This window comes from Salvia splendens, chromosome 16 (genome assembly GCF_004379255.2).
Source record: "Salvia splendens isolate huo1 chromosome 16, SspV2, whole genome shotgun sequence".
In the NCBI taxonomy this organism is placed as follows: Eukaryota; Viridiplantae; Streptophyta; class Magnoliopsida; order Lamiales; family Lamiaceae; genus Salvia; species Salvia splendens.
In genome coordinates this window covers 25,310,409-25,326,354 of record NC_056047.1, presented here as the reverse complement: position 1 = coordinate 25,326,354, position 15,946 = coordinate 25,310,409, and the positions used below count along the sequence as shown (strand labels likewise).

Below are 15,946 nucleotides of genomic sequence, written 5' to 3'. Positions count from 1 at the left end.
TTTGTGTGTTAACTAAATGACATGCGTATGTCTTTGTTGACATCTATTGTTGACATGTAAATATAGATGTCAACAGAAGACACATGTATGTCAACTTCATTTAGTTGATCTACAAATGTCTTCGTATTGACATCTATAGGTTATTGACGTAGTGGTCAGTTATCTCAATCTAACAATCTAACATGACCCTAACTAATGCTATTGCAGTATATGTTTGTTTCTGCGAAACAGAATCTGGAGCTTTTGGCTCAACACAATGATCTTGCTGAAGAAGATCAATTTGCTGTTCAACACCTGAAGCTCTTTGGTAAGAACTTGTCAGTGAAGGGTTCATCTGGAATATCTCTTTCATTCCCTTTGAAAGTGATACCTCTGAAGCTAACTGTTGAGAATGTGGATGCTTCGCCTCTGGTTCCTTTTCCATGGCTGATGCTTTCATCAAGTTCGACCCAGCAAGTTATCGAAAAGAAAGGCAATCTCGACAATAATGAAGAGAAGGGGGTGTCTTCCAGTGGCTCCACAACTGATTCAGGCAGAGAAAAGAGCTCGGATACTGACAGTCGCCTTGAAATTAGAGGAAGAATGACATTCACGACAAGCTGAGAAACACCGGAGCTGCATTTGCTTGTAGCCCCGGCTAATATACATAGCTCATTTACATTTTTTTGCTCTTTCTGAATTGAAGGCTATAATATATTGTGCAGGTACTTAATTACCTAGGCAATCTTTGATTTTTGGGTTGTAATATTTGTAATCCTTGATTTTTCAGTCATTGCATCTTTCGAAACACAATTGTGTATCCTAATGAAAACTTTGTGTTTTCTTGTGTTGTACAAGATTCAGAACCAACTTAAGACATACTTTGTTTTGCTCCCTTTTTTCCATGTGGGATCTATTGTTGGTACAATTATCTTCTAGAATAAAGGCCCAATTTGGTCCTTAACATATTGCGATTTATTGATTTTTGTCCAAAATATTATCTTTTAAATTATTCGGTCCCTCACAAATAAAAACGGATCACACTTGGTCCGAATTTGAAGGAACCGTTAAAAGTTAACGATCAACGAATCTTAATTCGATTTTGACCGCATCTCCGCCGTCTGGCTCGCCGGCACCGAATTCTAGGCCTCCTCCCAATTCTACGAATTCAGACGGTTGGACCTCCGCCCAATTCTACAATGGAGGAACCACATTGCCGGAAAATCAACTATCATCAAACCGGCGAACCATTCTTCCAATGCGCCCCCATCGTCATTCCTTACCTCCATCCCACTGAGCTAGTCTCCATCTCCTCAACCTGCAAAACCTTGCACCACCTCTCCACCAACGTAACTTCCCGCAGAACCTCCGACGCTTCCAGAGGTTTTGAGAAGCTTCCCATCCCTTTCCACAACCCCATCCCCGGAGACCCCCACACCTACTCCTACTTTCTCTACACTCCATCTCAGACCCTCCGCACTACCACCCACTTCCGCCAGCAATGGGGCTCCGACCACGATGCCCCACCCGATCCCCCCTCTCATTTTCTATTCCGCGTCGACGGCGCCACCGGTTGCGACTGCACAAAAGGTTGCGGCGGCGATAATTTTTGCCCCTGCTTGAATCTAGAAAGTTGATCGAGTTGCAAGTGTGACTCTCTGTGCGGCAACAGGGCGACTCGGTGCGGGGTGAATTTGAGGTTGGAGATTGTAAAACACGAGAAAAAGGGCTGGGGCCACTATGCGGCGGAGCTGATCACCGCCGGAAGATTTATCTATGAATACGCCTGTAAACAATCATTTCCCCTAAATACTTTCTGTTCACCAATCACCAATTAGGGTTTATTGAAAATTTGTTGACTTCACCATTTTAGTTATGAATTGTTGGTTAATTTGTGTTATGCAATAGCTATAGAATGACCTGAAATAGATTGTTGTGAAGGTGAGGAGGGAGGAGTAGCGGGTGATGTCTTTGGGGAAGGTCTAGGAGATTCCGTGAGGGGTGGGCTCGTCGAGGGTGCTGGTGAGGAGGAGCTCGGTGCCGGCGAGCCAGACGGCGGAGATGCGGTCAAAATCGAATTAAGATTCGTTGATCGTTAACTTTTAACGGTTCCGCCAAATTCGGACCAAATGTGACCCGTTTTTATTTGTGAGGGACCGAATAATTCAAAAGATAATGTTTTGGACCAAAATCAATAAATCACAATATGTTAAGGACCAAATTAGGCCTTTACTCTATCTTCTACTACTCCCTCCGTCCCGGCTAAGATAACACATTTCTTGGTCGACACGAGATTTTAGGAGTTATTGGTTAATGTGTTTAATTGGAGAGAGAAAAGGTGTGGATGTAAGAGTAAAAATAGAGAGAAAGAAATATGAGTATCTTAATAAGAGTGAGAAAAATGGTTGAGTGTATTAATTGGAGAGATGAAGTTTCCCAAAAGGAAATGTGTCATCTTAAGTAGGACGGAGAAAGTACCGGCCATGCTTAAAAATGAAAAAAAGGCAACTCTTTATAGAGATGATGAAAGTGTGGCATACAACTTAGCAAAAAGTGAAAGGTCTATCTCGCTCACAATACGATGATATTATTATTATCTATCTGATCAAATCTGATGACCTTGAATAAATAGGTAAATCATTTCATTCTTAGGACTTAATACAATTGGCAAAATTAAAATTTCAACTAATTAAAATTTGATCAAATTTTATTATTTAAATAACTAAGTTAAGAACCAAAATTACAAGACGTAGCCGTACTTAAAAATGGCACTCGAAACCAAAGTTTATCAACATACAGTAAAAAAATCCGAAAGAAAATTGCAAAAGAGGAGCGGAGTTAAAAAAAATTCACAAAAATCCAAATACAAGATTAGTTCCAAACAAAAAAAAAAAACTCTTGGAGCGCCAAAAGCAAACAAAGAGAGACAATTACAACTTCTAGACTGAAATAATCGGTTATGGAATAGCTGTCGTACCACTTGAGCTTCAAAGTTGTTGACAGTCGTGTTTGTTCCTTTAAGCACTTTGCTGAGATGGAGATGGAGCTGGTGCAGCACAGCACGCGCCTTCGCCTATTCCATTCGCTTTTCTCCCATGAGTGGAAAAGCACGACGAAGAATGTCATCGCCAACATGGAGAAATACTGCAGCACCAGGAACTTGATGATCAGTTTCCCCACTCTCAACTTCTTCACATGCCATTGTGCTAATCATATACTACTATTTTACAACCTTATCAAATAAGAATCTATCAAATAACTACACCAAACAAAACTCAACGCGAGTGGAGAACTTTTCCCTCGTTCCTACATCACTTCTACACCTCACTTGTCTGACTGTCAGCAATAAGCCATGGATGCTGCAGGCACTGCTCGGCCGTTGGTCGTTTCTCAGGATCAAAGTCAAGTATGGGACAGAGAAAACTCGCCAATTCACGTGCATCAGCGTCAGCGAACTTGTATTTATCAACAAGTAATCGATCAAGGGACCCGTACTTCAGCCTTCTAATCCTCTTCAAGTCCCCATATCTATCAAAGTACTCCTTGGATCGGGCACCAGTAGTAGCAATCTTGAGCATTAACCAATGAGAGTCAGCAAATATTGCTTATAACTTGAACTTATATGGGGACATGAAATGTGCATCTTTACCTTGCGTGGCATCTTTCCAAGGAGCTCCATCATCATAGCAAGGTGATCCTGTAAAACGAAATCCGTCATATGACATATTGATTGACACCACTTCTGGCAAACTACTTGTGTAAGTATAGGGCTTGAGGTTCCTCAATAGCTACTACTTCGCTATCCGAAAATTGTTGTAATTAAAACTGCACAAATGCAGTACTATATCGTAGTGGCATAGCTAACTGGTGTTGTCATCAAATCAGGAGGTGGGATAGGAATACTAATTAATTTTAACCACCAATATTTATCCTATAAATCACTAACTGATCATATTTGTACACCTTAAACTTTTAGATTTCAAATTTAAAGTATAGATTATTACCTCGTCCTCGCTGAAACCTTGTCCGTTCTTGGGAGCAAACATCATCTCTCCTGTTGCAAGTTCAAAAGCCGTACAGGCAAATGACCACATATCAGCAGCAAAAGAATAACCAGACTGGAGTATAACCTCTGGTGCTCTATACTGTCTTGTTTGAATTTCATCAGCAATTGGCGTATCAGCCCAACATGCATTTCCAAAGTCCACAACCTTACATGTGAAATCTATCCCATCCAAGTTTCTAGGAGCCTTTGGAGTCCTGCCCATCCCATCTCCTATACCAATTCGCCTTTCTGAGATTCTTGCAACTGCTCTTTTTGCCCTTTGTTTTAGTCTTTTCTCAATTTTACTCATAACTGAGACTCCTTCATTTGTGTTTCCCTCAGGCTTTTCAAGGATGGGAGTAAAATCTGACCTGATTGGATCTTTTGAAGGATTAATGGTGGAACATAGAAGAATGTTCTCAGGTTTTAGATCAGTGTGTATGATTCGTAGCTCCCGATGCAAGTAATCGAGCGCAGTCAAAATGCATCTGCTCATCTCCTTAACTCTATGGAGCTCAAGACATTTATACCGGTTATACTTGATCAAACGAAGCAAACTATCACCAAGAAATTCCAGAGCCATACATAAATGCTGCCCATTTGGGCCTGCATGCTTAAAGGAGTCCTCTAAGCGTACAACTGACTTGCTATTTAAGGGATCACCAGCCGCAATAGCAGAAAGAATTTCAATTTCATGCATTGCCGCCTGAGCAAATTGTGGTGCACTTTTCTGGATCTTCAAGGCAACATATTTCTAAAAACCAAACAAATCACAAATAAGACACTAAGAAAATCCTACCAGTTTGATAAGAACTGAACATGTCATGACAACAGCAATCATCTGAGAGAGCATTAATTAGGAAAAGCTATAGCATTCTTTGAAGTAACTGGAGCCAAACGAACATGCCAAAGAGTCAGGATTCTATCAAATTTTTTAGCCAAAGGCATGATTTCTTCATATACTATGTAGCTTGAAAAACAAACAGCAATAAAAAAATATTTGCTTCAATTATGCAAAGGAGGCAACAGAAACAACTAATTTCATTAGAACTAAATCTGATGCACTAATTGATCGCTATATTCGTCAATCGTTCAAATGCATTTCCCTCCTGAAAGTATCTGAAATTAATCAAATCAACAGATAGTGTTCAAACTGAATGTCCTACTTCTTTTAGAAGAAACTAAGAGTTAGTTCCACGCACATTCAACTACTAGCTAAGTGAATCATTTTCAATAGATAAATACTAATTATGATTCGATCATGAATTGAAGGAACACAACATAATAAACATTGATCCATTCAACAATTATCCACATAAATAAATACAGCAACCAAAATGAAACCTCCGAAGCGCATCAACAGAATTGCCTAGAAGAATGAAACAAAATTGACACGCTAATGAAATCCGAAACACAAGAAAATGCAGAAGTTTACAGTGTGTGCATACCGAGGACTGAGTGTCATAGGCGAGCCAGACGGTGGAGAACTGTCCCCAACCAAGTTTCTTCTGCGCGATGTAGCGACCGGCGGAGAAATTATCGGCGATTCTGACGGCGTGGTAGCCTCCTTTACGGTAGGATTCGAATCCTTCATCCTCATCTTCCGATCCCGACGACGACGACGACGGGGAGCCAGACATGATGATCACAATCCACAGGTAAATTGAAATCAAAAGCGATCCCTAAATCGAAAATTAGTTTGCAACAAGGGCGATCGGTTGAAAACAGTTTATTGGTTAGAGGATTTATCCGAAGGCAGGTTGTTAGGGGAGAAGTTGAGATTGGGAGGAAAAGCAGCAATGGAGGAGTGGAGATGATTTATCGATAAATATGTTAATAATGATATTTGCTTTTTTTGAGATGTGTCTCTAATCACATAACTCTCTCCACTTTTTCCTCTTCATTTCCATTCTCTCTTGATTGGGTAATTTCTTCAAATATTTATTCACGGAGTAGTATATGTTTTTTATTGTGGGGTATGTGTTATAAATATTTTATTGGGTTGATGAATTATCAACGGATTTCTTCTTTTTTACTATTATTATTATTATTACTTCCTCATCTCCCTTTAAGATTTGTATTTCTAATTCAACATAAAATATTATATAGTTTTATTTTATAAGTAAAGTAAAAAAAATAAAGTAAGATAGAGGAAAAGGTAAAAAGAATAATATTTTAAATTTATAAATGTATCATTTAGAATGAGATAATTCCAAAAAAAAATATATCACTTAAAAAGGGTTAAAAAGGGAAACATAAAGTATTATTATTGCATGAGATTAGGTTAAAACAATTTTGGAACCATGCATGAAATTCCAAACCATCAATTAACATTTATAACGGAGTAATCGTTTCCTCTTCATAACATCTTTTATCTAAACAAATCTTATTGTGACTTATCCAGTATGTATCTTGCTATTATTTTATTTAACGAATCAAACACTAACGAATTGTTCAATAATTTTATATGTAATATTAGATTGATCTTCTTATCTTCAATTAAACTCTCCTTAATAAAAAGTTTATAACTTTTAAAATGAAGTAGTAGTTCGCAAAATTTAAATCTAATGTTGTCACGCCCACATTTTCTAAGGATAGAAAACACGGTTGATCGCGACTATGGGAGGATTTAAGAAGCGGGGAAGAAATGGGAAAACAACACACCTCGACCATAGCTCAAAACAAATGGAAATAGCTCGAATAAAATCAGAGTATCTCAACAATCAACAACTCTAAAAGAAACACTATCTCAGCAATACAAGAACTCAAAAGAAGGACAACTACTCAGCAGAAGCATTTGAGAGAAGGAATATGCCACGTGTGAAGACATGACACATTCTAAACACTTAAATTTCTTCAACGGTCTTGCTCAACACCCACCGCACCCGTCACACTCAACCAGCACCTTTTTAAAAAGAAATGCAGGACTGAGTACTTGATGCACTCAGTGGACTCATGCTGATAACATTTTATAAAAAGTATTTATCATGCCACCATTGAGTGACCTTGGGGTTTTAACTTTAGAAATCGCCCAAGACACTAAAGTAATTTCCATCGTAAAATTCATGATTGCAGTCATTTTTCCATAGATGTCTACCATATCTGATCCATTAATGACAAGGAATGTGACCACATTCTAAGTCACTAGAGCGGCCAACTCGAAAGATGGCGCACAATCTCCATATGTGTACACTAGCCTGAATAGGGACTCACTCCCTAGTCAGACCCGAATTCGATTATCCATTGATGGCAAAAGCCACATCCAATAGGTTCCATAGAATAAAACAAAACACGGCATGACAAATATTCACATCATTTTCACATAAAAATATACTTAGGGCATAGCCCTTATTTAAAAAGAAAGCTCACCTCAAAAGCTTAACTCCTCAATCACTTTCTTTTCCAACCGCAAACAACGTGCAAAAGTTCACCCTTTTTAAAAAATAACACAATATGCTAAAATTAGACTTTACAAAATGATACTTAAAATAATGCATGCATCCTATGTGCGTGCGCTCCAATTATTCTTCCATCTTTTCTTAAAGAAAACCTCGCATATAGCAATTCAATTAATAATTAAACTAGTTCAGCCACCAATTAAACAATCACTAAAGAGAAAAAGAGTCAGTAGTTAAAGTAAATGCTCTCAGCCACCATACGGTACCTTCCTCTTATTTTTTTAATTAACACAACATCTTCAAATAGAAACAAACAAAATAATTTAAGTTACTCCCACCTACTCTTAGTCTCCCTCTTTTAAATCTGCACCAGCAGCAGCCGCCGTCCGTGGCCGCTGCAAATCGCTGCCGTCACCGCCTCTTCATCGCCGAGCAGCCCCGCTTCGCACAGCAGGTAATTTCCATCCCCTTTTCCCCATTTTAAACCCCCTTTTTTTATAAGATTCCATTTTGTTTTCACAAGATTTTTAAGTTTAGACTTGGTTCATAGGGCCAAATATTACTGCAGGCAGATTCAAGATCAGAACTTTAGCAACAATGCACCATTCGACAAGTTTCAGAGATTTGAGATAACTACCGTGGATTTAAAATTTACGAGTGATAGATATCATTGGATTAAAATTAAGAGGGCTAATTTTGGGCTCAAAGAAGGAAGAATTAAAAAGGTTTTGGACTCATAACAAGCGAGTTCCCAATTGATAGTAAAAGAAAAATTATTTTGCCCAAAAAGTGAAATACTTCTCTCGACAAATAAATAAAAGCGAAAAAATTTCCAGATGCGTAGACAATGTTACTACGAGAACAAATAAAAATGGTAGAAAAAGTCAAATGCTACAACAACACTCTTAACAATCTTTTCTAACAAGATTTGAGTCATAAATAGTGTCAAATAGGACAAATCATTTTTCCTAATGCCTTTATTGTGTATTGACACTCATTAAAATTTGGCATCTGATCCCTGGTATTAATCCATCGTTTTGCAATCATTATTATCTATATTAAATGCTGGTTTACTTTTTTTTTTCCAGGAAGCAATCCTAATAACAGATTGCGAGTAGAAGTGACGAAAAAGGAAATTCATTGAACATAAACTATAAAATGAGGTCAGTGACTATTTACATGAATAAAAGAAAAGTTAAATTGAATAAAGAAATATTAAGTTTAGAAACAAGAACAAATAATTTCATATTTTTGTTGTTGGAACTTCCTGAATCAAAAAATTAAAGAGAGGTTGCACTCAAGATTTCCAGATGCGTAGACAATGTTACTACGAGAACAAATAAAAATGGTAGAAAAAGTCAAATGCTACAACAACACTCTTAACAATCTTTTCTAACAAGATTTGAGTCATAAATAGTGTCAAATAGGACAAATCATTTTTCCTAATGCCTTTATTGTGTATTGACACTCATTAAAATTTGGCGTCTGATCCCTGGTATTAATCCATCGTTTTGCAATCATTATTATCTATATTAAATGCTGGTTTACTTTTTTTTTCCAGGAAGCAATCCTAATAATAGATTGCAAGTAGAAGTGACGAAAAAGGAAATTCATTGAACATAAACTATAAAATGAGGTCAGTGACTATTTACATGAATAAAAGAAAAGTTAAATTGAATAAAGAAATATTAAGTTTAGAAACAAGAACAAATAATTTCATATTTTTGTTGTTGGAACTTCCTGAATCAAAAAATTAAAGAGAGGTTGCACTCAAGATTTCCAGATGCGTAGACAGTGTTACTACGAGAACAAATAAAAATGGTAGAAAAAGTCAAATGCTACAACAACACTCTTAACAATCTTTTCTAACAAGATTTGAGTCATAAATAGTGTCAAATAGGACAAATCATTTTTCCTAATGCCTTTATTGTGTATTGACACTCAATAAAATTTGGCGTCTGATCCCTGGTATTAATCCATCGTTTTGCAATCATTATTATCTATATTAAATGCTGGTTTACTTTTTTTTTTCCAGGAAGCAATCCTAATAATAGATTGCAAGTAGAAGTGACGAAAAAGGAAATTCATTGAACATAAACTATAAAATGAGGTCAGTGACTATTTACATGAATAAAAGAAAAGTTAAATTGAATAAAGAAATATTAAGTTTAGAAACAAGAACAAATAATTTCATATTTTTGTTGTTGGAACTTCCTGAATCAAAAAATTAAAGAGAGGTTGCACTCAAGATTTCCAGATGCGTAGACAATGTTACTACGAGAACAAATAAAAATGGTAGAAAAAGTCAAATGCTACAACAACACTCTTAACAATCTTTTCTAACAAGATTTGAGTCATAAATAGTGTCAAATAGGACAAATCATTTTTCCTAATGCCTTTATTGTGTATTGACACTCATTAAAATTTGGCGTCTGATCCCTGGTATTAATCCATCGTTTTGCAATCATTATTATCTATATTAAATGCTGGTTTACTTTTTTTTTTCCAGGAAGCAATCCTAATAATAGATTGCAAGTAGAAGTGACGAAAAAGGAAATTCATTGAACATAAACTATAAAATGAGGTCAGTGACTATTTACATGAATAAAAGAAAAGTTAAATTGAATAAAGAAATATTAAGTTTAGAAACAAGAACAAATAATTTCATATTTTTGTTGTTGGAACTTCCTGAATCAAAAAATTAAAGAGAGGTTGCACTCAAGATTTCCAGATGCGTAGACAATGTTACTACGAGAACAAATAAAAATGGTAGAAAAAGTCAAATGCTACAACAACACTCTTAACAATCTTTTCTAACAAGATTTGAGTCATAAATAGTGTCAAATAGGACAAATCATTTTTCCTAATGCCTTTATTGTGTATTGACACTCATTAAAATTTGGCGTCTGATCCCTGGTATTAATCCATCGTTTTGCAATCATTATTATCTATATTAAATGCTGGTTTACTTTTTTTTTTCCAGGAAGCAATCCTAATAATAGATTGCAAGTAGAAGTGACGAAAAAGGAAATTCATTGAACATAAACTATAAAATGAGGTCAGTGACTATTTACATGAATAAAAGAAAAGTTAAATTGAATAAAGAAATATTAAGTTTAGAAACAAGAACAAATAATTTCATATTTTTGTTGTTGGAACTTCCTGAATCAAAAAATTAAAGAGAGGTTGCACTCAAGATTTCCAGATGCGTAGACAATGTTACTACGAGAACAAATAAAAATGGTAGAAAAAGTCAAATGCTACAACAACACTCTTAACAATCTTTTCTAACAAGATTTGAGTCATAAATAGTGTCAAATAGGACAAATCATTTTTCCTAATGCCTTTATTGTGTATTGACACTCATTAAAATTTGGCGTCTGATCCCTGGTATTAATCCATCGTTTTGCAATCATTATTATCTATATTAAATGCTGGTTTACTTTTTTTTTTCCAGGAAGCAATCCTAATAATAGATTGCAAGTAGAAGTGACGAAAAAGGAAATTCATTGAACATAAACTATAAAATGAGGTCAGTGACTATTTACATGAATAAAAGAAAAGTTAAATTGAATAAAGAAATATTAAGTTTAGAAACAAGAACAAATAATTTCATATTTTTGTTGTTGGAACTTCCTGAATCAAAAAATTAAAGAGAGGTTGCACTCAAGATTTCACAAATAGGTGTAGTAAAGCAATGGCCGATACGTGTTAGAACACCACACTCATAGTCTTGTACTGAGTAGTTATATAAAATTTTAAAAACAGTAATAAAATGGAATAAATAGTAGTAGCATTAAGAAATAATATGAAATTAAAACAGAAAGAAAAAAAGATATACCCCCTCTGTCCCATTAAAAAAAACGTTTTTCTTTTTTGGTTGTCCCATTAAAAATGAAACGTTTCCTAAAATAGAAACAACTATATCTCTACTTTTTCATCTCTCTTACTTTACTCTCTCTTCATTAACTCACAAAACAACACTACATAAAATCTCGTGCCAATTCTCAATTATTTCATTTTAAGTGGAACAGAGGGAGTATATAGTAGAAATAGAAAGAAATACATTAAGAATAGAGAGTGCAGATTCATTGAAGAATAGATTGAGAATAAATGAGAAGTGGTTGAGTGAGAAGAGATGAATTAGGGAAGAAGAAAGAAAATTGAATTACTTCTGTTGATGATTGTGTTGAGAGAGTTTAGTGAGTGACCGTAGCCCGTAGGTGTGTTAGGACAAGGGTATTTATATTGCTCTCCTCTTCAACATGCTTGTTGGAAAATTGTGCATATTCCAAAAAAAACACAATAATGAGAGACCTTCTTATAGGGCCCTCGATCTTGTGAATCTCGTCAAGTATATCTCGCCCAAGATCTCCAACATATCTTTCTTGATTTTATTTTATTTAGCATATCTTCTATTTTAGTTAGCTATTTTTATGCAATCTTTATCTTTATTAAGTCTAGTTAGTATTCTATAACTTAGAGGTCTATGTACTCTTTTATTCATTGAGAAATAAAGTATAAACTTATTCTTATTTCAGTTCTGACGGAAATCGCCCCCTAGCACCTCAACTAGGGTTTATCTTGTTCTTCTATTTGTTCATTTTGTTCGTTCAATCCGTGGTGCTCAGTTCGATAGGTTAAGAACCTATCAACGGCTGCTTTTATTGATTTACTCTTCCTCCATTATGATCAATTCCTCACAAAAACATCAAAATCTAATGAAAAAAAAACTCACGCCATTTTTTTCTTCCATTTTTTCCCAACCCCCACTTGTTTGATGGCGACTGAAAGAATCGGTAACGACAGCCTACCTCTGTTGCATGAATATTCCAGCCAGATTCACAGGAATATTGAGGAGGCCCTTACCAAGCTCACGGCTGCCTTTATTGTCCCGAGACCAAAGGAGCCGCCGGACCAATAGCCGGTTGGTCACACACGCACTGCTGGGCATCAAACCCTGGGCTATACCATGCCTCCGCCTCAAGCCACCACGCTTCGACGGAGAGAATGCCCTAGATTGGATCTGTAAGATCCAAAAGTACTATAATCACCACTACACACTACTCGATGATCGTCTTTATCTTACACAATATTTATTCGATCACCCAGCATCAGATTGGAAGGAATATTGGGTGGAAACTAACAAAGGAAAGAGTTGGGATGATTTCTTGTTTGCCGTAGAGCAGCGGTGCAATCCTGAATTTTACGAACCCTACGCGGCGACCGCCTCACCTGGGCTATTTATGGGGACACGATGGACCGACCGTGACCAACGGAAGCCCAATCGCACAACGGCGTATCTACTGGCCAACCGGGAGCCCGATCATCAGTCACCGCAGCAAAGAGCTAGAGTTGAAGATATCATAGTCAATATTGGGGTTACATTCGACCAACCAGATGTTGCCTTTGGTCCAGAATTACATGAGGGGGTTTCACAAGAATTTATGCTGGAATCGGTGGCCGATACAGTTCTTAACAATATCGATGCTCGTGATGAGGTAGTAGTTCTTTCGGGTGCATCACAACTAGTACCAGACCCACTTTTTATTGCTGATTTTGGCGACATGGGTTCCCTTTGCTGTAATGTTCGAATTGCTACAGATTTTTCATGAAAATACAATATCCGAGGTTCGCAAGCAGAGCGAGATTCCTGGCCGTGTGATTGATGGTAATGTCGCTTCTCTTTCTTTGGAATCTGCACAAAAAGATCCACAATATGCAGCCACTCCTACGCCATCCTTTAGTAATTATATGCAGCCCTGTCGAGAGCAACAAACTTGGCATAGTGTAGGTGATGGGGACTTGTTCAGATATGAACAAACACTCGCCTCCGATGGTCGTTCGATCCCTCCGTGCAACGTTGTGCCACGTTTGGACAGAAGTTTTAGCATGAGTTGGCACCCGCCAGGTTCTCAAACGGCCGAATCAGTTTCATCTAATGAGCCCCTACCTCAAATTCTTCTGACTGGCCAAAAATCATTGGGTGATGATCCCATAGAGAGTGTGGTATCTCAAGCTAGAGTTCCTTTCTTTTGTTGACATATTGTCAATTCCTCCACCACGGCCGCTGAATCCTGAGATGGAGAGATTGTGTGACCAGTTCACGACTTGGATGACGAAGCAACAGGGGGAGAACATGGAGCAGCCCACACATCCAATCACCATTGATGTTCATCGCTACGATCATTATTTGCACGCAATTGACATGAGTGAGTTATTGGAATGTTTTGGCTGATTGGAGTCAAGCTCTTCAGGTGCAGAATACTTTCAGGCGTCAGCTCCGAGCGGCGTCTATTGTAGCAACTTATTCACAAGTTTCAGCAGTAGATGGGGATGGAGTGTTCAAACAGATGACTTATATTCTTTTATATGCTTCGCACGACACGATTTGGTTTACAGATTTCATTCTAACTCTACAATCATCGAATGTATTTAATTCTTTATCTGCATCACACCTACTGTTAACTTTCGAGCTTGGGCAGGATGATGAAACTGGTTTGAATCATGGTAAAGAAGGTTACGGATCAGAGGCCGATAGAGATTATGTAAGCCCAGAGACCACTATTTCTTGCGTTCCTGACTCTACAGCACAGTTTCAAGATGTGAGTTTGGGTGGGGAAAATGATGTTGGTGGAATTGATAATGATCCATGTTTTCCCTGTTGATGGAGATGAAGGACATACAGCCAGGGTGTTTCTGCATACAGCCTTTGTTGTTGATTTGGATGAGGTTGGAAATAATGTAATCATTGAAGATGGTTTCAAGTCTGAAGAGGAGAGAAGCTGGATTGCTGTTGTAGCAGGCTTAGATGGGGAACCTCCAGGGAGTTTGGGGAGCTTGCCGAGAATGATCTGTCACTTGATTCTGGGAGAGCAGAGGAACGGGTAGAAGTTCGTTCAATCGAAACAGCAAGCTGGGACGTCGCTAGGCAGATAGCTGCAGCAGAGGATTCATACGTTGCTATTTCACTGACTCAACATATTAAGTCTCCAATTTATGACCTGGATAAGCCAATTGGAGTGATTAATTCTCATATGGTCAGCTCGAATAGTGTAGAGTTTGCTAGAATACCAAAAATGCTTTCTCCTGACATTCATTCATATGTCATCTTCTATGGTGAACTTTGTCACCTACTTGAGAACGCCATTATCAAGGTAGTGGGTGAGCAACTTGCAATCACTAAGGTTGCTACACACATTGAAAAAGTGATAAGAGTTCAGCCGTTCTTATTTTTCCTTCTACCTTGACGGCAAGGTGATTTTCAACGATGGGGGAGTTGATAGGGCCCTCGATCTTGTGAATCTCGTCAAGCATATATCGCCCAAGATCTCCATTATATCTTTCTTGATTTTATTTTATTTAGAATATCTTCTATTTTAGTAAGCTATTTTTATGCGATCTTTATCTTTATTGAGTCTAGTTAGTATTCTATAAATTAGAGGTCTATGTACTCTTTTATTCATTGAGAAATAAAGTATAAACATATTCTCATTCCCGTTCTGCCTGAAATCGCCCCTAGCACCTCAACTAGGGTTTATCTTATTCTTCTATTTGTTCGTTTTGTTCGTTCAATCCATGGTGCCCAGCCTTCCTCATAACAAATATTTATCCTATTTACAAAAAATATCAGATAATAATATTCGGACTTAAATTTTTTTTACCACTTATATGTGAAATATTAACAAAGAGATTTATTAAGTAATAGAGGTATTAATATTCATATATAGGATAAAAAAATTTCAAATCATATATATATATATATATATATGGTTTTAATCTATGCAAAACTAGATTTAAATACAGAAACGCAGAACAATATCATACGTAGGGCACTTTTAGGTCATAGTTAGTTAATTTTTAGGTCATGCTAACAAAGAATGACCTAAAATGATCTTAGCATGACATTAAACCCAAATATTATAATATGACCTAAAATTGCTTAATTATGACCTTCCATGTTTTTGGTTAATTATTGACCATTAGATCATCTAATCCTAGGGCCAAGATTTGGGGAGCATTTCTGGATTTAAATGCATTTTTATTTTGATCATCTCCTTATATATATATATATATATATATATATATATATATATATATATATATATATAGGGGAGCGTTATTCTCCTATTCATCCCTTAGATCCTTTATCCTTCTTAATATGGGCCGTTAGATCTCATTCATCAATGGTTCAGATGATCTGCATTATTACACTATAATGGTGCATTATTAGTCGGTGTGCATTATTCAACTGAAAATCTGCATTATTACACTATAATGGTGCATTATTAGTCGGTGTGCATTATTCAACTGAAAATATGCATTATTAAATGACACGTGGCACCAATCTAACCGTCGGATGACAAAATCGTGGGGCTGAGATCAAGAAGGAAAAAGGAGGAAATATGCAAAAAGGAAATGAATACATCCCTATATATATATATATATATATATATATATATATATATATAGTTGTGATCATATGATAACCCCCAAATCACGTAATAATTCTATAACCAAATCT

At 36.7% G+C, this 15,946-nt stretch overlaps 1 protein-coding gene and 1 pseudogene across 2 annotated transcripts; one reads left to right on the top strand and one right to left on the bottom strand.

The window, feature by feature from the left end:
* Window positions 1-1,178: 1,178 nt before the first annotated feature.
* LOC121770405 lies at window positions 1,179-2,078 on the top strand (annotated as a pseudogene).
* A 720-nt stretch (window positions 2,079-2,798) lies between these two features.
* Window positions 2,799-5,937, bottom strand: LOC121771782 (SRSF protein kinase 2-like). 2 transcript variants are annotated; one of them, XR_006044209.1, is made up of 5 exons: window positions 5,473-5,937; window positions 3,984-4,778; window positions 3,629-3,676; window positions 3,212-3,548; window positions 2,799-3,123 (listed from the first exon to the last, which is right to left on the bottom strand). XR_006044209.1 is itself a non-coding variant. In XM_042168659.1 (4 exons), the coding sequence occupies exons 1-4, from the start codon at window positions 5,662-5,664 to the stop codon at window positions 3,297-3,299; spliced, it is 1,287 nt and encodes a 428-aa protein (XP_042024593.1). In that variant the 5' UTR covers window positions 5,665-5,937; the 3' UTR covers window positions 2,799-3,296. The 2 variants fall into 2 exon arrangements, 1 of the variants encoding a protein (XP_042024593.1); XM_042168659.1 differs by having other exon boundaries at window positions 2,799-3,548.
* Between the last annotated feature and the right edge of the window lie 10,009 nt (window positions 5,938-15,946).